General features: G+C 45.6%; 1 protein-coding gene across 2 annotated transcripts in view; it reads left to right on the forward strand.

Annotated features, from left to right (window-relative positions):
• The window catches only part of LIPG (lipase G, endothelial type), a 35,096-nt gene extending 12,752 nt beyond the window's left edge, over nucleotides 1-22,344 (forward strand). For both annotated transcript variants that reach the window (XM_019986901.2, XM_019986900.2), the window contains exons 5-10: nucleotides 3,648-3,869; nucleotides 11,639-11,881; nucleotides 12,760-12,880; nucleotides 13,809-14,027; nucleotides 17,652-17,756; nucleotides 19,950-22,344. In XM_019986901.2, the coding sequence (XP_019842460.1) occupies nucleotides 3,648-3,869; nucleotides 11,639-11,881; nucleotides 12,760-12,880; nucleotides 13,809-14,027; nucleotides 17,652-17,756; nucleotides 19,950-19,971 (932 nt within the window). In that variant the 3' untranslated portion in view covers nucleotides 19,972-22,344. The remainder of the gene's footprint in view (nucleotides 1-3,647; nucleotides 3,870-11,638; nucleotides 11,882-12,759; nucleotides 12,881-13,808; nucleotides 14,028-17,651; nucleotides 17,757-19,949) is intronic.
• Nucleotides 22,345-23,441: the final 1,097 nt, after the last annotated feature.

Below are 23,441 nucleotides of genomic sequence, written 5' to 3' on the forward strand. Positions count from 1 at the left end.
GTTCTATTGTCTGCGCTCCTCCTCCTCGCCCCCAGGAGAGGCCGGGTGTTGTGGAGCTGGGCCGGCTGTGCGCAAAGGCAGCATACACAGTCCCTTCCAGGGCGCCAGGGCCAGTGTCCTTGGCAACGGAGACAGACGGCAGATCCTCCCTCTCCCTGTCTCTGAATCTGAAGTGGGATGGGGCTCGTTGGAGCCTTCCGGTTCCTTCCCGCTGCCTGTCTGGGTGGGAGCTGCTGAGATGCGGGCTTCTTGGGCAGAATGCTGATCAGTGCTCTGGGCCGTCTGCGGGGAGCGTGGGGGCCAGCTTGTCCAGAGCGCGGCCCCTTCTCTGTAGACTCTCCGCGGAGCGGGGCCCCGGGGCGAACATGACAAGAAGGAGTAGCCTCTGTCCAGTTGCCAGGCAGCACCTCAGGGGCGTTTGGCTGACCTGACGCATGTTGCTGTGCATGTCTGATGGGGGAGGCCTGTGCCCTCTCCTCACCCCTCAGACTTCCCATGGGCCTGGGAACTGGGCGGTCCTGACTGGCAAGAGGACCAGAGACGGCAGCTTGTATGGTGTCCAGAGGCCAGGGAGGCCACTGCGCAGAGGCCAGTAGGGGTCCTTAGCCTGGGCCTGCAGGGGGTACCTGAACCCCAGTCTTGCTTGGATCAGAGATCTGTGGACTTGGGGTCTGCTGGAGTTTTACCCTCTTAGGCTTCTGAGGGAATTCCCTGATCCACTAGGGAAGGGGTCATATGTTTCTAATTGTACTTACATTTCGTTACTTATAAAGAAAGAAGCAAGCAGATTTGTTCATTCAAGAACTAAGTGTCCACCCTGCAGGCTGCGGGCTAGATAGACCTAATGTCAAGTACTCAGTGTGTGACCGGTACTTTGTGCCATCTGTAAGCACACAGCATCCAGGCCAAAGAATTCTCTGGGCTTCATTTTACAGATGGAAACTAGGACTCAGGGCTTAAATCACAGGCCCAGTATTTAACACCCTGATAGCAGAGCTGGGTCCAGACCCAGGCCGTTGGACCTGCACCTCACCACTGGGCCATGCTGCTGGCCTCCTGCTGGGAGGGAAATAGGAGCTGTGACAGTTTCCTGCCAGGCCAGGAGGCAGAGGCTTTCCTGGGTGTTGTGTGTGTGCACAAGAGTGTGTGTGCATACGCATGCAGGTGTGTATTCCATTTGCTGGACAGGACACCTTTGGGGGAGTCTGACTGAATGGAAGGAGGGGTGCTTCTCCATCCTCTGTTTCCGGACTGGATGCATTCACCCTCTCCTTCCTAGTTAAGTAAATTGTGCAAATTTCCCGTGGGGTTTGTGGGCCTTGGCTACGTGTCAGGCAGGGTCAGCCTGGGGAGGCGAAGGCTCAGCCTGCCAGCCAGCCGGCCTTTCGAGAAGCCCTGTCAGCCAGCGGCATTCCTCCGGCCCAGCTTGGTTTCCATGGCGCTGACTGTCTGGTGGAGACTTTTGTTCACTGATGCAAGAGCTCCCCTCTTATTGGCTGCAAAGCAAAATGCTTCTCTTCTTTCTTTTTTTCTTCAGGGCACATGGTGAGAGGCAGGGAGAGGCCACCTGTGTCAGTACTGGGTCCGCTCAGTTGCTAAAAAGAGTCATCGAGGGCTTCTCAGGGAGGCCACTGCTTTTGTGCTGTCTTTCTTTTAGGTCCTGCGCTAGAGGGGAGCCCCCAGGCAGCCTGGGCTCTCTTTCTGCCTCTGTCATTCATTCATTTTTCTAAACTTCTCTTGGAAACTATGTAGAGTTTCAGTTATTACCAGTTCTCATGAGTAGTGAGTTCCACAGGTTTGCTATCCACTCTGAACAACAGCTCTGCCTTTCGTTTCTCCTAAAATCACCCTCCACAAACCTCACTACGTCTTCCCGGTTCCAGTGCACTGGGGTCTGGGGAACAGGGTTCTATTACCCATCTCCTACTTTCACAGCTCTATTCTCGGTCGTTTTCCTCCCTACCTTGCTCTTTCTAGATCCAGGCGTCTGAGCCTCAGCACTGTTCACGTTTGGGGCCAGACAGCGCTTGTGTGGGAGCTGACCTGTGTATTGTAGGATGTTTATCGGCATCCTTGGCCTCTACTCACTAGATGCCAGCAGCTTCTTCTTGCCCTTTTCTCAACTGTGACAACCAAAGATGCCTCCAGACATGGCCAGATGTTGCCAGGGGTCCCCTTGGGAGCAAAACCCCTCCCAGTTGAGCACCATTGTTCTAGACTAAACAAACCTTTCCCAATGGCACACAATCTTTTCTTCGCTTTCTCTAGGTCCTCTCTCTCTCTCTCTGTGTATAGGGCAAACAAAGAACCTTCTAGGCTGGGATGAATTCAGCTCCCATAATTACTTGGTAATAGTAGCTAGTGTTTACACTGACAAGCACTTACTCTCTTAATATCGCACATGAACTATGTGAATTAAGACATTCAGATTTCATTTTCTAGATAGTACTGAAGCATGGGAGAAGTTTTTTCCCAAAATCTGGTTCACAGACCACTTAGTTTTAGGATCACCTGGGGAATAAGCCTTTCTTTCTGGTTCCACACCAGACCTACCAATCAGAATCTCTTGGAGGTCAGGGAATCTGCATTTTATGCTTTGCAAATTCTATTTTAGAATGGGTTTTATACTCATGTGCATATGTGCTAAGTCACCTCAATCATGTCTGACTCTTTGCAACCCTACACACTGTGGCCAGCCAGGCTCCTCTGTCGTCGGCACTCTCCAGGCAAGAATACTGGAGTGGGTTGCTGTGCCCTCCTCCAGGAGATCTTCCCAACCCAGGGATTGAACCCATGTCTCTTACATCTCCTGCATTGGCATAGCACCACCTGGAAAACCCTTTATAGTCATGTAGTTCCCAGATATTATAAAAGATGGTGAAATTGTCTCTGTTGTTGCCACTATCTTCATGGTTACCTGCCCTACTCTCTCTCCCAACACACATACACACAGGAAATCTGGGACTTGTGTGTCCTTCCAGAGTTTTTCATAGTTACACAGTGGAACCTGAACTTGTAAGAAGCTCCCCATGGATATTTGTGCTGTTTTAAATGTGAGAACCAGGGCTCTCTGCAGTGTTGCCTGTTTGATACAGAAGGGTTGCAGGCAAAGGGTTTTCTGCTTGCGCCTGCAGAAGAGAGGAATTCTGGAAGCCTGCAGATGCTCAGTATTTCTGGTGCACCGACTCTTGCCGTTCCACTCCTGGGCCTGACTCATAACTAACAGAAGAGGAAGAGGAAGCCCAGATGCAGATGGCTCAGTCTGGGGAGACTGAGTCTTCCCTCTCGAAGATACAGGTCGCTTGGTTATTCTGTCAAACTTTGGCTAAGATCAAGGCTGTGGAAGGCTCCCAGTGGCAGAGTAAATGGGAGGAATGGCTTAGTTTCAGCCAGCCCAAGTTCTTTCTAGAACTGCTTCGGTTCCGACAGTCTGTGGTTCCTTGGATCCACATGTCGGTTGAACCTCATGACCAGTTTATTGAGTCAGGTGGAGTCTTGAGAAGAAAGCCAGCATTCCTATACAGCAGGCACCACGCCGTGCAGGCTTCCCACGGTGCGGATGTCTTCATTCTGCGCTTGCAGACTCAGCTGTCCGCTGGGTCTCAGTGCCCCTGACACGCCCGTCTTGGCCCCCCCTTCTGCTGTAGGCTTGGATCCTGCAGGGCCCTTGTTTGAAGGGGCGGACGTCCACAGGAGGCTGTCCCCTGACGACGCGGACTTCGTGGATGTCCTGCACACCTACACGCGCTCCTTTGGCTTGAGCATCGGCATTCAGATGCCCGTGGGTCACATCGACATCTACCCCAACGGGGGTGACTTCCAGCCGGGCTGTGGACTCAACGATGTCTTGGGGTCGATTGCATATGGAAGTGAGTTCCTTAGTTTTTCTTTTGACTCAAGTATTGCATCTCCTCCTGAATCAGCCTGAGCTATTATTGTTCCCAACAATATTCATTTCGTTATTCCCACTTCTCCCCACAGTGGCCCCTCAACACTGTTTATCCTATAGTTCATCATCCTGCAACAGTCTTCCTGTGGTCTCTGGTCTGCTGTCTTATGCTTTGAGGTCATAGTTATTATTGTTATTCTTTTGATAACAGAAGGAATACATTTTTGTTGGGGAAAAAAATCAAGCATTATAGAATTGCCTAAAGCAAGAAGTAAAAATACCCCCTCATTTCCCACACCCACTCTTATTTTTATTCTCCAGAGGTAGCCAATATAGATATTTTGTGTGTATCCTTCCAGGCCTTTTGCTTTGAAGATTTATTTGTGTGTGTGTGTGTGTGTGTGTGCGCGCGCGCGTGTGGTACTTTCAAAATCACATTGTCCTGCAGCTTTGCTTTTTCAGTCCTAATATACATTGTGGATGTTCTTAGACATCAGAGTACATAGATCTATTTACCTTTTTCCTTTTTAAAGGTTGTGTAATATTCTTTAGCATGGATGCACCATAATTTAATTTTTTGTAACATTTTAAAGAAGTAAAATCGGAACTGACTACTGGCTGGATCTGTCTCCCTCCTTTTCATTCCCCCCTTTTATCCCTCTGGCCACCTCTGTCTTCTTCCTCCTTCTTCTCTTCTCTGTATAACTCCGTGAACATCTCTGAGTGGTCCAGTTGTGGAGTGCACATAAGGAAGTGACTACTGGCTACCCCACTCTCTCCACTATTGATTCCACCTCATCTCATTTGGGTCACCTCTAACTCCCACCTCCCTCTTCTCTTCTCCATATAAACGCTGTGAACCTCTCTGAGTGACCCTCACAGTAGAGAAATTTTTCATCTTTAACGTAGATGTTTTATCAATGGTGCTGTATAGAAGGAGAAGTTTTGAAACTACTGTAAAAATAAGACCGATAACTGGAAGCAGGAGGCTTAAGTCCAAACCCTGACTCCAGGGAACTCCTGACTCCAAGGAACATTAATTGACAGGAGCTCATCAAACGCCTCCATACCAACACTGAAACCAAGCACCACACAAGGGCCAACAAGTTCCAGGGCAAGACATACCAAGCAAATTCTCCAGCAACAAAGGAGCACAGCCCTGAGCTTCAAGATACAAGCTGCCCAAAGTCACCCCAAAACCATAGACATCTCATAACTCATTACTGGACATTTCATTGCACTCCAGAGAGAAGAAATACAGCTCCACCCACCAGAACACCGACACAAGCTTCCCTAACCAGGAAACCTTGACAAGCCACCTGTACAAACCCACACACAGCGAGGAAAAGCCACAATAAAGAGAACTCCACAAACTGCCAGAATATAGAAAGGACACCCCAAAATCAGCAATTTAAACAAGATGAAGAGACAGAGGAATACCCAGCAGATAAAGGAACAGGATAAATGCCCACCAAACCAAACAAAAGAGGAAGAGATAGGGAATCTACCTGATAAAGAATTCCGAATAATGATAGTGAAATTGATCCAAAATCTTGAAATTAAAATGGAATCACAGATAAACAGCCTGGAGACAAGGATTGAGAAGATGCAAGAAAGGTTTAACAAGGACCTAGAAGAAATAAAAAAGAGTCAATATATAATGAATAATGCAATAAATGAAATTAAAAACACTCTGGAGGCAACAAATAGTAGAATAACAGAGGCAGAAGATAGGATTAGTGAATTAGAAGATAGAATGGTAGAAATAAATGAATCAGAGAGGATAAAAGAAAAACGAATTAAAAGAAATGAGGACAATCTCAGAGACCTCCAGGACAATATTAAACGCTACAACATTCGAATCATAGGGGTTCCAGAAGAAGAAGACAAAAAGAAAGACCATGAGAAAATACTTGAGGAGATAATAGTTGAAAACTTCTCTAAAATGGGGAAGGAAATAATCACCCAAGTCCAAGAAACCCAGAGAGTCCCAAACAGGATAAACCCAAGGCGAAACACCCCAAGACACATATTAATCAAATTAACAAAGATCAAACACAAAGAACAAATATTAAAAGCAGCAAGGGAAAAACAACAAATAACACACAAGGGAATTCCCATAAGGATAACAGCTGATCTTTCAATAGAAACTCTCCAAGCAAGGAGGGAATGGCAAGACATACTTAAAATGATGAAAGAAAATAACCTACAGCCCAGATTATTGTACCCAGCAAGGATCTCATTCAAGTATGAAGGAGAAATCAAAAGCTTCTCAGACAAGCAAAAGCTGAGAGAATTCAGCACCACCAAACCAGCTCTCCAACAAATACTAAAGGATATTCTCTAGACAGGAAACACAAAAACGGTATATAAGTTCGAACCCAAAACAATAAAGTAAATGGCAATGGGATCATACTTATCAGTAATTACCTTAAACGTAAATGGGTTGAATGCCCCAACCAAAAGACAAAGACTGGCTGAATGGATACAAAAACAAGACCCCTACATATGTTGTCTACAAGAGACCCACCTCAAAACAGGGGACACATACAGACTGAAAGTGAAGGGCTGGAAAAAGATTTTCCATGCAAATAGGGACCAAAAGAAAGCAGGAGTAGCAATACTCATATCAGATAAAATAGACTTTAAAACAAAGGCTGTGAAAAGAGACAAAGAAGGTCACTACATAATGATCAAAGGATCAATCCAAGAAGAAGATATAACAATTATAAATATATATGCACCCAACACGGGAGCACCGCAATATGTAAGACAAATGCTAACAAGTATGAAAGGAGAAATTAACAATAACACAATAATAGTGGGAGACTTTAATACCCCACTCACACCTATGGATAGATCAACTAAACAGAAAATTAACAAGGAAACACAAACTTTAAATGATACAATAGACCAGTTAGACCTAATTGATATCTATAGGACATTTCATCCCAAAACAGTGAATTTCACCTTTTTCTCAAGCGCACATGGAACCTTCTCCAGGATAGATCACATCCTGGGCCATAAAGCTAGCCTTGGTAAATTCAAAAAAATAGAAATCATTCCAAGCATCTTTTCTGACCATAATGCAGTAAGATTAGATCTCAATTACAGGAGAAAAACGATTAAAAATTCCAACATATGGAGGCTGAACAACACGCTGCTGAATAACCAACAAATCACAGAAGAAATCAAAAAAGAAATCAAAATTTGCATAGAAACAAATGAAAATGAAAACACAACAACCCAAAACCTGTGGGACACGGTAAAAGCCGTCCTAAGGGGAAAGTTCATAGCAATACAGGCACACCTCAAGAAACAAGAAAAAAGTCAAATAAATAACCTAACTCTACACCTAAAGCAACTAGAAAAGGAAGAAATGAAGAACCCTAGGGTTAGTAGAAGGAAAGAAATCTTAAAAATTAGGGCAGAAATAAATGCAAAAGAAACAAAAGAGACCATAGCAAAAATCAACAAAGCCAAAAGCTGGTTCTTTGAAAGGATAAATAAAATTGACAAACCATTAGCCAGACTCATCAAGAAACAAAGGGAGAAAAATCAAATCAATAAAATTAGAAATGAAAATGGAGAGATCACAACAGACAACACAGAAATACAAAGGATCATAAGAGACTACTATCACCAATTATATGCCAATAAAATGGACAACGTGGAAGAAATGGACAAATTCTTAGCAAAGTACAACTTTCCAAAACTCGACCAGGAAGAAATAGAAAATCTTAACAGACCCATCACAAGCACAGAAATTGAAACTGTAATCAAAAATCTTCCAGCAAACAAAAGCCCAGGTCCAGATGGCTTCATAGCTGAATTCTACCAAAAATTTAGAGAAGAGCTAACACCTATCCTGCTCAAACTCTTTCAGAAAATTGCAGAGGAAGGTAAACTTCCAAACTCATTCTATGAGGCCACCATCACCCTAATACCAAAACCTGACAAAGATCCCACAAAAAAAGAAAACTACAGGCCAATGTCACTGATGAACATAGATGCAAAAATCCTTAACAAAATTCTAGCAATCAGAATCCAGCAACACATTAAAAAGATCATACACCATGACCAAGTGGGCTTTATCCCAGGGATGCAAGGATTCTTCAATATCCGCAAATCAATCAATATAATACACCACATTAACAAATTGAAAAATAAAAACCATATGATTATCTCAATAGATGCAGAGAAAGCCTTTGACAAAATTCAACACTCATTTATGATAAAAAACTCTCCAGAAAGCAGGAATAGAAGGAACATACCTCAACATAATAAAAGCTATATATGACAAACCCACAGCAAACATTATCCTCAATGGTGAAAAATTGAAAGCATTTCCTCTAAAGTCAGGAACAAGACAAGGGTGCCCACTTTCACCATTACTATTCAACATAGTTTTGGAAGTTTTGGCCACAGCAATCAGAGCAGAAAAAGAAATAAAAGGAATCCAAATTGGAAAAGAAGAAGTAAAACTCTCACTATTTGCAGATGACATGATGCTTTACATAGAAAACCCTAAAGACTCCACCAGAAAATTACTAGAACTAATCAATGACTATAGTAAAGTTGCAGGATATAAAATCAACACACAGAAATCCCTTGCATTCCTATACACTAAAAATGAGAAAACTGAAAGAGAAATTAAGGAAACAATTCCATTCACCATTGCAACGGAAAGAATAAAATACTTAGGAATATATCTACCTAAAGAAACTAAAGACCTATATATAGAAAACTATAAAACACTGGTGAAAGAAATCAAAGAGGACACTAATAGATGGAGAAATATACCATGTTCATGGATTGGAAGAATCAGTATAGTGAAAATGACTATACTACCCAAAGCAATTTATAGATTCAATGCAATCCCTATCAAGCTACCAACAGTATTTTTCACAGAGCTAGAACAAATAATTTCACAATTTGTATGGAAATACAAAAAACCTCGAATAGCCAAAGCGATCTTAAGAAAGAAGAATGGAACTGGAGGAATCAACCTACCTGACTTCAGGCTCTACTACAAAGCCACAGTTATCAAGACAGTATGGTACTGGCACAAAGACAGAAATATAGATCAATGGAACAAAATAGAAAGCCCAGAGATAAATCCACGCACATATGGACACCTTATCTTTGACAAAGGAGGCAAGAATATACAATGGATTAAAGACAATCTCTTTAACAAGTGGTGCTGGGAAAACTGGTCAACCACTTGTAAAAGAATGAAACTAGACCACTTTCTAACACCATACACAAAAATAAACTCAAAATGGATTAAAGATCTAAACATAAGACCAGAAACTATAAAACTCCTAGAGGAGAACATAGGCAAAACACTCTCTGACATACATCACAGCAGGATCCTCTATGACCCACCTCCCAGAATATCGGAAATAAAAGCAAAAATAAAGAAATGGGACCTAATTAACCGTAAAAGCTTCTGCACATCAAAGGAAACTATCAGCAAGGTGAAAAGACAGCCTTCAGAATGGGAGAAAATAATAGCAAATGAAGCAACGGACAAACAACTAATCTCAAAAATATACAAGCAACTCCTACAGCTCAACTCCAGAAAAATAAATGACCCAATCAAAAAATGGGCCAAAGAACTAAATAGACATTTCTCCAAAGAAGACATACAGAGGGCTAACAAACACATGAGAAGATGCTCAACATCACTCATTATCAGAGAAATGCAAATCAAGACCACTATGAGGTACCATTTCACACCAGTCAGAATGGCTGCGATCCAAAAGTCTACAAATAATAAATGTTGGAGAGGGTGTGGAGAAAAGGGAACCCTCTTACACTGTTGGTGGGAATGCAAACTAGTACAGCCACTATGGAGAACAGTGTGGAGATTGCTTAAAAAACTGGAAATAGAACTGCCTTATGACCCAGCAATCCCACTGCTGGGCATACACACTGAGGAAACCAGAAGGGAAAGAGACACGTGTATCCCAATGTTCATCGCAGCACTGTTTATAATAGCCAGGACATGGAAGCAACCTAGATGTCCATCAGCAGATGAATGGATAAGAAAGCTGTGGTACATATACACAATGGAGTATTACTCAGCCATTAAAAAGAATTCATTTGAATCAGTTCTAATGAGGTGGATGAAACTGGAGCCTATTATACAGAGTGAAGTAAGCCAGAAAGAAAAGCACCAATACAGTATACTAATGCATATATATGGAATTTAGAAAGATGATAACAATAACCCTGTGTACGAGACAGCAAGAGAGACACTGATGTATGGAACAGTCTTATGGACTCTGTGGGAGAGGGAGAGGGTGGGAAGATTTGGGAGAATGGCATTGAAACATGTAAAATATCATGTATGAAACGAGATGCCAGTCCAGGTTCAATGCATGATACTGGATGCTTGGGGCTAGTGCACTGGGACGACCCAGAGGGATGGTATGGGGAGGGAGGAGGGAGGAGGGTTCAGGATGGGGAGCACATGTATACCTGTGATGGATTCATTTTGATATTTGGCAAAACTAATACAATTATGTAAAGTTTAAAAATAAAATAAAATTAAAAAAATAATAATAATAAAAAAAAATAAAGAAGTAAAATCAAGACACTTCCTCACTCACTAACGAGTCTGTCTTCCTGAATGCCTAAGCCTATTCCCAGCAGTCTTGGGCAAAACTGAATTTGCTGCTGAAACTGATGGGCTGGGTTTCTCATTTGCTCACTGCCTTGCATCCTCAGTCTTTTAGGATTTCTAAGTCTTGACCCCAGTTGGCTCTCTCTACTCTGATGCTCTGCTTTTTGTATGCCCTACTCTGTCACTCAGTCTTAGGTTGCCCTCTCCCAAGGTGTTATGTAACATCCAAGGGGTCCTGCGGGGCTTGGGAGTTTATGCAAGGGGAGTGCAGCCCTGCCTCAAGTGATCAGATGATGGCATTTTTTAAGTCTGGTGATGTTAATGAGGAAGGAAAGGGGAAGCGTTGCCAAATGTTTCTGAAGGTCCCAGGATTTACTAGAACTATTGGCTTTAGACTCTGGTTGCAAGAAATAATAATTACTCTGGGTCAGAAAAATTCAAATTATGCTCCTAACTTTGCAACCAATTGGCTCTGTGACCCTGAGCAAATGACTTCAGCTTTAAGGGCCTGTGGGTCATCATCTCTAATTGAAAGAACTAGAATGAGGTTGGCAAACATTTAATAGAGAGTCAGTTAGTGATTATCTTCAGCTTTGCAAGCCATCAGTCTCTTTGTTTCAAAACTCTACTCTGCTGCCATAGCGTGGAAGTAGCCAGAGACAACAGGCAAATGAATGAGTGTGGCTGTGTTCCAATAAGACTTTACTAAATATGGACCAGCCTGCAAGGTATAGTTTGCTGATCCCTGGACTAGATGATGTTTAGCATCAGATCCATTTGCAGTATTTTGTGACCACACAACTCCGTCAGGACTTAGTGACTCCTCCTGCACAACTGATCTCTATCACCCTGTTTAGTGCTTGTCCTGCATACTCCCTTGCTCTTTATTGCTTTGTGTGTATTGGTGCGGTCTTCTTACCTGGAGGGCAAGCAGTTCAGTGGCAGGACTAGCCTTCAGTTCTAAACAGAGCACAGCATGTGTTAAGAATGACACAAACAAGCATATGAATCGTGACATGAAAAATGGTGATAACTGATGCGTGAGCCCTTACTGATGGAGCAGGCAAATCACCGAGGAGCAGCTCTGTCCTGACGGTCTCCGTCTCCTTCTCTCCCAGCCATTGCAGAGGTGCTGAAATGTGAGCATGAGCGGGCAGTACATCTTTTTGTCGACTCCCTGGTGAATCAGGACAAGCCGAGCTTTGCGTTCCAGTGCACAGACTCCAACCGCTTCAAAAAGGGAATCTGTCTCAGTTGCAGGAAGAACCGTTGTAATAGCATCGGCTACAATGCCAAGAAAACAAGGAACAAGAGGAACAGCAAAATGTACCTAAAAACCCGGGCGGGCATGCCTTTCAGAGGTAACCTTCATCCCTGTCCACCTTGCCCTGAAAAAGGACCTTTTCCTACTTCCAAATACCATGCTGTATAACAGGCACATCCCTGCAGTTTGAACACATCATTGCGAACCAGATTATTTGTGCATGCCCTAGGAAAGTTAAATATTTGAAAGTAAATGATGGGGGCTTCTTTGGTGTTGTGAATTATCACTCTATGATCGCAATATCAATAACTTAAAAATTCTATCTTGCATTTAGCTTTTCATATTTGTTTTCTCATTTGATTATCAAAATGATCAGAGATAGGCCCAACAGGAATTGAAATGATATCTTACATTTTTATAACATGTTATAAAACCAAAAGTTTTGTGGGTATTATATTACATATAAGGAAATTGAAGTTCAAGAGGTTAATACCTTGTTCCTTTATTCAAGGTCACATAGCTGAAAGGTATCGAGGTCAGAGTCCCCTAAAGTTCTCCCAAACTCCAAGTTCAGGTCTCCTTCTTCCTTTTATTAAAATTTTTAATTGGAGAGATAATTGTTTTACCATATGTGTCAGTGAATCAGCTATAAGTATATATATATATGTATATATATACTTATATACTTGAGTATCCTATTCAAGGCAGGATATACTTATATATCTCCCTCTTGAGCCTCCCTCCCGCCCCCTCCATCCCACCCCTCCAGGTCATCACAGAAGGCTCCTTCTTCTATACTGCAGTGACCTCTTAGGCCACTGGAGAGAATGAAGTCAGAGGGAGGTTAGAGGTTGGGCTGGACCAAAAGGATGTCAGTCCCTAAAAACTCACTGTGGTGGGTGACTCACTTTGGGTCAGGGTGTCCTAAGATGACAAGTGAGGCTCACAAATGTCTTTGTTCTGCCATCTCTGCAGTTTACCATTATCAGATGAAAATCCATGTCTTCAGCTACAAAAACATGGGAGAGATGGAGCCCACCTTTTATGTCACCCTTTATGGCACCAACGCAGACTCCCAGGTTCTGTCTTTGGAAATGTAAGTCATGGGTTTTCTTTGCTGGGTGCAAGACAAAGAATAAGCCGGAGAGAGTGCGCAGGGGCATGTGAGCACTTGCAGGGGAGCGAGTCTGCGTGCCGGGGAGGTGCTGGGTGGTTTGTCCCTCCTGTTTCACACTCTCCCCGGAGCCCTGAGCTCACAACATTTCTGGGAGGGAAGCTCCTGGGATGAATCAGCAGCGTGAGAATCTGCTGGATCAGCTGGGCAGAAACTGCTGTTTCATTCAGACAACACCTGATTCCCGAGGCTTTAGGAAATTTGGAACCTGAAACATGTCATCCGTGGCCCGTTTCCCATTATCTGTGGGAGGGGCACATGGAAATCAGTGTGGACCGGTTGAGCACTTGTAAGGTGCAAAGTGCCCTGCTGAGTAATGCTGGGATTGCCAAGGAATGCAATCAGGGTGCTTGCTCTCAAGGCCGGGGGCTGAGCGAGGGGTCCAGACTTGTGTGCACACACTCATGCACACAGATGGGGAGAGGCAGGCTCCCCTAGGTGCTGAGCGAGAGGGACAGACAGGAGGGGCTGGGAGTTCCAGAGGCGGGGAGATGGATGCCCATGGGCTGAGGGGATGAGATGTCACTGAATGGGGATGTGACTTCTTTTCTGTTCTTTCCTGATCCTGTCCCCTCACAAGGAAGTCGCCTACATGGTGAGATGCTCAGGTTCCCAAGCCCTGGATAGGAAGCTGGGGTGCTGTGCGTGGTGTTAGCTCTCTGCTCACGTGCGGCACAGCTGAGCTTCCATTGCTGGTCCTGCTGCCGGGACGTGGAGGGTGTGGCAAGAGGGGCCTCTTGCGCATTTCTCTCCCATCCGTGAGGGGCAAGGGCTGTCATGTGTCACCTCGCACGGTGCCGCAGTCTCCAGGCAGTAGGGGATGGAGACCAGCTTTCCTCTCCCTTCACAGGGTGGAGCAGATCGGGCTGAATGCCACCAACACCTTCCTGGTCTACACCGAGGAGGACTTGGGAGACCTCCTAAAGATCAAACTCACGTGGGAGGGCAAGTCTCAGTCCTGGTACAACCTGTGGAAGGAGCTTCGCAGCTACCTGACTCAGTCCCGCGGCTCCAAGCAGGAGCTGCATATCAGACGCATCCGGGTCAAGTCTGGGGAAACCCAGCGGAGGTAAGTTCCTCATGACCCTCTTCCTGTCCTGTGTCCGTGGTCAGCAGAGGGCGTGTGCCTCTGCAAATCCTTTCCTTGGCTCAGTGAGTGTGCGAAGGGTGTGCTAAGCCGCTTCAGTCGTGTCTGACTCTTTGTGACCCTATGGGCTGTAGCCTACCAGGTTCCTCTGTCCATGGCATTCTCTGGGCAAGAATACTGGAGGGGGTTGTCATCTCCTCCTGCAAGCATGCACCTTCCATCTTTTCCTATCCAAAGCACGTGGGCAAAACCACAAATGCTTTGCAAGGAAGACTGAATCCCAGATCAATTTGTGCAGCTTGTGCCCTGGTCACAGGCCCTGGGCTGAGGGGGGTGGGCAAGTGGAGGCTGGAACCCAGCCCTTGTTCCATTTGCCAATTCCTGTGCTGGCCTGGAGGAAGGGGGCTTCTCCTGGACAGGGCGCTTTAGGAGAGCTGCCTTGTTTTGTTTTAATATTGGTTAATATGCTCTAGTACGAGTTCAATTACTTTTTTCTGGCTGCACGAGGTAGCATGTGGGATCTTAGTTCCCCAACCAGGGGTCAAACCCGTGCCCCTTGCAGTGGAAGCAGAGATTCTTAATCACTGGACTAGGAGTGCTGTTTGTTAATCTGTTTGCTCCGGGGTCTATACAAACAGAAGTTGCATGAGATCTGTGGGGGTCCTAGCTTCCCTGACATCCTATCTTCAGAGCATTCTACCCCTCCTTGGGAAGCTCTGACTCCAGGACGTGGGTGGGGCCCTAACATCAAGGAACAGAGATTCCTCTGTGCTATGGCAACTGGCAGTTTCCACATGTCTGTTAACCAAGCCTAACATGAGAAATCAATGCCTAAATCAGCCTCTGAAATGTGCCTTGACTCTCTGAGCAGCTTCTGGCTAAGTGGGAGCCAGGAAACCTGGAGGACATTTGTCAAGAGAGGAGAGTTTCCTTGGCCAGATCCTTCAGCCAGCCCCTGGGAGGTCACTGCCAGCCTTGGGTCGACGGGAAGCAGGCTCCACTCTCTGTACCTCTCCATTACAGTTCTTCAAGTGTCTCATTTTCATCTGTCACGTACATTGCCTCTTGGCCATGCAGGGGTGGAGGCTTGGGTCACTCACCTGAGTGATTCTGGTCTAGAGACCTGGGCACTGGGGTGTGATAGGGGTGGGTGCCCACTGAAGGGAACTATTAGCACAAAGGCTGTGGTCTAGATAATCGTGTGTCTTTCTCTGTCTCTTGATGCTTGAAAGTGCAGCCTGTGCCGACGTGTGGCAGCTGAAAGGTGATCATTTTTTATTTTCGGTACTTTCTTTTTTGGCCACATTGCACAGCGTGCGGGATGTTAGTTCCCCAACCAAGGATCGAACCTGTGCCCCATGTAGTAGAAACATGGAGTCTTAACCCCTGGACCATCAGGGAAGTCCTGAAAGATGGAAGCAAATCTAATAAACCACCGAGCCTTAACAAATGTGAACCATTTTCCATATTGGTTTCAGATATGAGATTTTAAAAAGTAAAACATTACAGGTGAATCAGAAGCCCCTCTGCTGCCTGACTCCTGCCCTTTCAAACCAACTGTACTAATCTTCCAACATTAACACGTGTTAGCGTTTCCCTCTTCATGATGTTTATACTTTCACTACTTCTATCCATGCGCAACCTGTAGAATTGTTTTGGTTGCTTCTGAAGTTTACATGAGTGGATATTCCTTTCAAAGTTGCTTTTCTCCATTCAACATAGTTTATGAAATTTATACAACACATATCGATCCCATCTATTCATGTTTAGGCTTCCCAGGAGGCTCGGTGGTAAAGAATCTGCCTGCCGAGGCAGGAGCTGCAGGAGACACGGGTTTGATCCCTGGGTTGGGAAGATCCCCTGGAGAAGGAAAGGGTAACCCATTCCGGTATTCTTGCCTAACAAATCTCATGGACAGAGGAGCCTGGCAGGCTACAGTCCATGGGGTCGCCAAGAGTCAAACATGACTGAGGGACTGAGCGTCATTCATGTTTAACTCCTGTATGCAAGCCATCACTGAACAAACAGTGGTGTCACCATTGTTCTGCTGAATATTTACTTGTTGTTACTTTCTTGCAGTCATAAGTAGTGCTGAGAAGACCATCCTGGGATATTTTCCTTGTGCACATGTGTCAGGGCTTCCTGTGCTTAGTTAGTCATGTCTGACTCTGCGACCCCAGGGACTCTAGCCCTCCAGGCTCCTCTGTCCATGGGGATTCTTCAGGCAAGAATACCGGAATGCGTTACCCTTTCCTTCTCCAGGGGATCTTCCCAACCCAGGGATCAAACCCATGTCTCCTGCAGCTCCTGCCTTGGCGTGGGTAGCCTTTCTCTTCTCCAGGGGATCATCCCAACCCAGGGATCAAACCCAGGTCTCCCGCATTGCAGGGAGATTCTTAACTGTCTAAGCCACCAGGGAAGCCCAAGAATACTGGAGAGGGTAGCCTATCCTTCCTCCAGGGGATCTTCCTGGCTCAGGAATCAAACCTGGGTCTCCTGCATTGTAGGCAGATTCTTTACAAGCTGAGCTACCTGGGAAGCCCATGGGCTTCTTGGGGGCATGTTAAATCACTGGGTTATAGTATATGTATTTACCAACTGGACTGGATATTAATCCCTTTCCAAAGTCCTTGGACTAATTTTTCATCTCAGTCAATGAGTAAAAGTTCTCTTTTTCCCCCTCCTTTGGTGGATATTCTTGCCATTCCTTTGGGTGTGACTTGGTTATTTACTGCTGTTTTCATTTGTATTTTCTGATTGAGTGTAATGGGTATTTATGGGCTGTTTGGGTTTCCTGGTAAAAGTTTGGAAGAGTGTTCAGAATGTGACTTTTGTCCTACTGGTAAGCATCATGGTCAGATTTACAGGCCATGGGGTCACACTGACCACACATCACCAAGGCTGATGGGCTGGAAGTTGGGCTGTACGTTATAGCTGAAATAGTTTTAAGACTACTGATTCTTCCTGTGATCTTTGTTGTCTACTTCCTGAATCTTTTCTATTGACTCACAGCTGAGTTCCAGTTATGCTTGTCAGTGGGTATTTCTGGACACCATGCTGGAGGGACCTTGAGTTCCTTCACTCAAGGAGTTTATAGTCCCCTACAGATACAGGAATCCACAGCTATTCAAGGCATGATATAATGTGTTAAATGAGATAACACCTTTGCTATTAACTCTGTGCCATAGGAAGTAATGACAGTAACAAAAATGACATTTATACAAGGATATGCCAATTCATTAAACTGGGAAGTCAACAGAGGGTTAGCTTAGTAAGGTCTCAAGCAGTCAGGGAGGCTTCAGAGAGGCTATGCCTTGGAAGTCAGGTGGCCATTTGGACAGACAGAGGGAAGAAGGTGGAAGGGGTGTGATTAAAGGCTGCATGAGCCGAATCATGGGAGACATCAAAGTGAGACCCTTTTGGTGTGCTTATAGCAGTGGTGGGGAGTTCTGAAGGGTCTTGAGTCAGGATGCGCGAGATGAAAACTTCTCTTTTCTTCTTACTCCATCTGCCTTGGATCCAGAAAGCACCGTATGGCTGACGCACAGCTGTGTTGTCCCTACCCTTGGAGTTTTGGCTACATCAGTGGTTTCTTTTTCCTTCTAGATTGACTTTTTGTGCAGAAGATCTTGAGAACACCCTTATATCGCCTGGCCAAGAGCTCTGGTTTCACAAGTGTCTGGATGGCTGGAGAATGAAAAATCAAACCAGGTAAGCAGGATGTGCTCAGCGGTTCATGCAGTGCCTGTTGACGGGCCCCCAGGCTGGATGTACGTCTGGGCAGTTGGGACATAGAAGCCAACAAAAGCAGATGATGTCCCTTCCTTTATGAGGCCGACCTTCTGCTGGAAGGACATATATGAATCAGTGTGGCAGGATGTTGGATGCTGTGAATGTCCCTTTGCCTCTTGTTCTGCTTCACCCTGTGGGTGTCACAGCCGTGGTCCTGCTGGAATGAGGTCTTTCAGTGACTAAGTCCCCAAGCTTGGTACCCATGTTCCCATCTTAGATTGAATTTCTGTGTAGTGACCGGGGCTGTGGGAAGTTCCAGGGCTCCTGGTTGCCTTCTGGGCACCAGGGTGGAGTGGGGAGTTAGGCGGAGTAAGGGAGAAGCACAAGGCTTGCTCCCCTTTTAAGATTTTCTGAGACCCAAGTTGGTGTGAGTGGATTTAAGTAGGCAACTCTCCCCCTTTCTCTTTTCTGGCCGTGAGGCATATGGGATCTTAGTTTCCCAACCAGGGATCAAGCCTGTGACCCCTGCATTGGAAGCATGGAGTTCTAACCACTGGACCACCAGGGAAGTCCAACTTTCTCCCTTTCTGAGAAGCAGGAATGTTCAATGTGCACATCGCTGAATCAGACAAAGGGGTCATCTTGCTTCGGTGTCCCGCTTGCCCCATGCTGGAGTCTCATCATTTCAGAATTGAGGAAGGCTGATCCTGTGGTATGAAGCAGTGGGTCCATCAGAAGGGGCCTCAGTCACACACCCTCTGAGCCTAAATGCCTGCTGAGCAGGAGGGAGACCCACCCCCCAGGTCCCAACCCCTGGTCCAGTCAGAGGTACCAAATAACAAGGCTACCCAGCATGTAGATGCGCCCACCCTGCGTTTGTGCTTCCATACAGCATCTCATTTACTTTGATCAAGTCCACGATGCTGGTGCTGTTAACCTTGTGGACAGCTGGGGGACCTGAGACTCAGGGAGGTTAGGTCACTCTTTTCAGGTCCCTCAGTTGGTGACAACAGAGTGAGGATTTGAAGCAGTTGGTTTACTCGAAAGCCTGTGTTCTTTCTTCAGCGTGGAGGTTCCACTTGCTCAGATGAGTCACCACGCCTCGATCTGGGTATCAATTATCAAGCAGCTGCACCCATGCTGGGTTCCCTCTGTGATTAGCTGTCTGCCAGCCCTGAGGGTTGAGCTACAGCCTGGCTGTTCTGTCTTCTGTTCAGAAGCATCAACGTGACCATACACTTGGAGATCATAGGACTTGTGGCATCCTGAAAACTGCTCATTTAATTAAGAGACTCAGTTTAGAGTAGGCTTACAAGATTTTCTGCTATGATAATAATTTTAATTCTTCATGTCTGTATTTAAATTTATACCTTTCCAAGTGCTTCCACACATTTTGATTTCACTGATTCTTGGAACAGCCATGTAAATTGCACACCCGGGAAGGACTGCTATTCTGACATACTTTTTTTCCCACTCCAGAACTTCCTAACAGTTGAGAATGCCATAATTCTCTTAAAATATCTCTTTGAGAAAACAAGTTGTCCTTTCCTTTGCCCTCAAAGGAATAGAAAACAACAGGATCCCCAGTAATAAATTAGCGCCAGGAAGTGGTGACATCTCTGAACTTGTGTTACACCTTCAGTAGTCTCTCTCCAGCTACGAAAGCTGTTCATCTGTTCACAGAAAAGGAGACTGAGGCTCCGAGAGGCTCCATCGTGCGTTAGTGTAGCTGAGATTTAGAACCAAGATCTCTTGACTCTGTCCACTTCCTGTCATATTGCAGGCTCTCCTGTGTTTTTAGAGCAAAGCAAAGAGGACTTGATGGTTTTCCCTGCGGTTGCGTGTGTGTGTGTGTGTGTGTGTGTGTGTGTGCACGCGCGTGCATATACGTGCATGCTGAAGGTGATTATTCTGCTAAATATGCAGGTGTCAGCACTGAGGTGTAGGGAGTCAGGAACCCAGAGTGGGCCCTGATGTGGTGTTTCTCAAGTTGATTCTGTGGCTTTTTGGGGGAGGGGGAGGAAAGAGCACTCAGAACTCTCTCCATTTGTTCTGAAAGGGAAGAAGGTAAAACAGGCAGAGAGGAGTGGAATAAAGCTTGGTCTTGTGGTAAGCAGAGGTGCATAGCTGCGAAGCCAACTAACAACTCCGCCCCCACATGGTTCCTTTCAGTCCAACCGTGGAGCATCTCTGAGGGTGCCTGCAGGGCCCCCCACCCACCCGACTTCCAAGCCCGTGGAGGGACGTTACAGTGGAGGAGCCACCTGATGGGAGGACCTGGCTTGACTCTGTCCCTGGAGCACTGGGAGGAGCCTGCTCTCAGGGCGGCTCTGTGCCTCCCACGAAGGCTGGGACTTCTCGCCGGAGGGGAGCGCGCACCGCCGTGCCTGCTGGCCTTGCTACTGCTCTAGCACTGCTCTCCCTCCAGGTCCGCGAGCAAAGGGCTGCCGCCCGACCTCTGCGCCCACCAGGCTGGTTTCTCAGTGACTGCATGAGCCTGTGCTTCACCTGACAAGGGTCACGGGCTCTGAGTGCCTCTGTGTGGAAGGCTGTCCGCTGCCTGGCCTCACCTGACTTGAGTGAGAAGTCTTTCTGCTGGGAGCTGGCTGATGTCAGGACCTGGGACCTTGTTCACCCAGGGAGGGGACAGTAGGTCTGGGAGGTGCAGAAACTCTCACTCTTGTGGTTCAGTGGGTAACTGGTAATATGTCCCAGTTATATTTTATTCCGTCCTGCTCCCCAACTTCCTCTCTAAAGCACGTATCATTGGCTTTCTTATTTTTTCCATTGCTCATTTTTGATTGGACAAATACTTGCTAAGCACTGACAGTTAGCAAGTGGCAGTAGGCACCTTAGTAAATTTCTGCAGACCCTCTCCTCATTTGAAGCCTGACGGGTTTGGGATGTCTAGACTTGCTTCCAGTTTAGATGATCCAGGACTATGCACGAGGGGCACTGAGGGGCTATAGGATGTAAGAGTTGGATGTAAGACCCTGAGGCTTCAAGTGGTTTCTACCTATTTCTTCGTAGTTGACATGCATCCTCCTTCAGAGTGACATCTTTGATCACCAGCAGTGTCATACGTCCTGGGGACAGAATGGTGACCAATTGCTGGATATGATTGGCAAAATCTCTTCTGTGTAGGAAGATGGGAGGGGATTACACATGTCTGTTCATATGGAAACCAGCACACAGCAGATGCCAAGATGTAATTAATGCCATCCTTGTTCCTTCTTGAATTATCTTGTTCAAATACCAGTGCCCTTTCTGTGCTGAACTTCTTCGAAAAGCCCCTACTTCTAGATCTTGGTTTGAATGAATATACATGATATCTGAGGAATCCTTTTGTAATTTTCAAAAGATTTGAACATGCATCACTTATTTAGAGACTCATAACAGAAGGTGAGCAGGGTAGCCACTATTATCTCTATGTTACAAAACCAAGGCTTAGTGAGGTTCAGCCATGGGCCTAGAATTATATATCAGGTTGGTAGTGGAGCCAGGTGAGGACCCAGACTTCCTGGAGCCAAAGCCCATGGTATGCACATCTCTACAACTTCACCAGTTCTCCTACAGCCATTTCCCACCAACATGCCCTAGACGTGACAAACAAGGAAGGTTTTTCAGAGCCATCCATGAAACCCTAAACCCTTTTATTAATATAGAACTGGGAGGACAACTGTGCTAAGGGGTTAGGATTCTTATGGATGAATATTATTTGGAAGGAGTTGTGATGGCAGGTGGGGTTGGGGGAAGAGCTATTTTCTCTGTACTTAGGTTTTTAAGCGTTAGTGTTAGCTGTTCAGTCATGTCCGACTCTTTGTGACCCCACGGACTGTAGCCCGCCAGGCTCCTCTGTCCACGGGATTCTCCAGGCAAGAATACTGGAGTGAGTTGCCATGCCCTTCTCCAGGGGATCTTCCCAACCCAGGGACTGAACCTGGATCTTCTGCATTGCAGGTGGACTCATTGCTGTCTTAGCCACCAGGGTCAGGAAGATCCCTGGAGAAGGGAATAGCTACCCATTCCAGTATTCTTGCCTGGAGAATTCCATGGACAGAAGAGTCTGTAGGGCTACAGTCCATGGAATCACAAAGAGCTGGACATGACTGAGGGATGAACACTAGGTTTTTAAAGGACATTGTTTTCATCTGTCTTGTGCCAAAGTTGTATCATTGTTCAATGCCAAACTTCTGAAGACATAACCAGTCAAAGACCTCAGTTCAAAGTATTTTCTCAATCCAGTCGTGTGCTTTTCCTGTCGCTTCTGTGACTGCTTTCTAGACAAAGTAAAGTTAGTGTTATGACTGTGCATCCTGATCACTTTCTGCTCCTGCATTTGTAATGGAAGCCTTGGGAATGGAATCCTCAGTGGGTCTTGTATTTATACATTTGGCTAGAAGCCTTATTTGTATATAATGATGCTTTTTTAAATGCTTAGAATGCTATTTATTTCTCAAGTGTATATAATGTATAAAAACAAATGTATGGTTAGTTTTTACTTTATGATTAACCATTTTCAAGATTAAAAATTTTACTAGTAAAATAATAAAAATCTACAAAATTCTTCGTGGTCTAGCATCTCGGGTCTTAAAATCTGAAAGAATTATGGCTGCTTAAGCCTAGGGTTTAACAAAAAAGTTACTTTAATGTAAGATATGTTCTCTGTTTGAATCTAATTGTTGGTAAGAAGTGGACAGCAGCTCCTTTCACTAAGGAACAAGAAGAGAAGTTACTTGAATCACAGTAGGAAGTCCAGGTGGTTCAGTGGTAAAGAGTCCACCTGGCAATGCAGGAGACACAAGAGAGGTAGGTTTGTTTCCTGGGTTGGGAAGGTCCCCTGGAGGAAGAAATGGCAACCCACTCCAGTATTCTTGCCTGGAAAATTCCATGGACAGAGGAGCCTGGAGGGCTGCAGTCCGTGGGGTCACGAAGAGTCAGAAATGACTGAGCATGCACGCACAGACGCACAGACAGAAAGTCCTGCAGGTGCATGTTGGGAAGAATGGGGCAGAGCTTGGGGAGTGTTGGTGAGGACGCAGGTTTGATCTCAGGAGATCTAGCTAACAGTGACTTAAACCAGATAGAAGATGAATCCTGTATTATGTTAAAGTCCCCAGGTGGTACTGAGGTTGTGTTCCCTAAAGCCAGGCTCTTAGTTTTTGCTGTGACATTCATAGGATGTTCTCCCCACCACACAGTCCAAAGTGTCCCCCGTTAGGTCCACTTCTAATCCCTGGGAAGTCAGAAAGGGAAGACATATTCCCTTTTAGTAGCATCATTGAGGAGTTGCCCACATTCTTTGGCCAGAAAACAGTCAGATCACACCAGAAGCTAGGAAATACTGTCCTCTTCTTTTCTAAAGATTTATTTACTTGGCTGTGCCAGGTACTAGTTGCTGCACATGGGATTTTCAGTCTTCATTGTGGTGTGAAGCTTTTTCAGTTGTGGCAGGAGAACTCTAAGTTGCAGCATGTCGGATCTAGTTCCCTGACCAAGGGTCGAACCTGACTCCCCTGCGTTAGGAGCACGGAATCTTAGTCACTGGACCACCAGAGAAGTCCCAGGAGAATAATGTTTTTATTCAGGATGCCTGGGGGCCTAGCTGAAAATGCAATTACTATTTAAAAAATGGAAATGGATATTGCCAACTGTGCGTTGGGA

The sequence above is a fragment of the Bos indicus genome, chromosome 24 (genome assembly GCF_029378745.1).
Source record: "Bos indicus isolate NIAB-ARS_2022 breed Sahiwal x Tharparkar chromosome 24, NIAB-ARS_B.indTharparkar_mat_pri_1.0, whole genome shotgun sequence".
NCBI lineage: Eukaryota > Metazoa > Chordata > Mammalia > Artiodactyla > Bovidae > Bos > Bos indicus.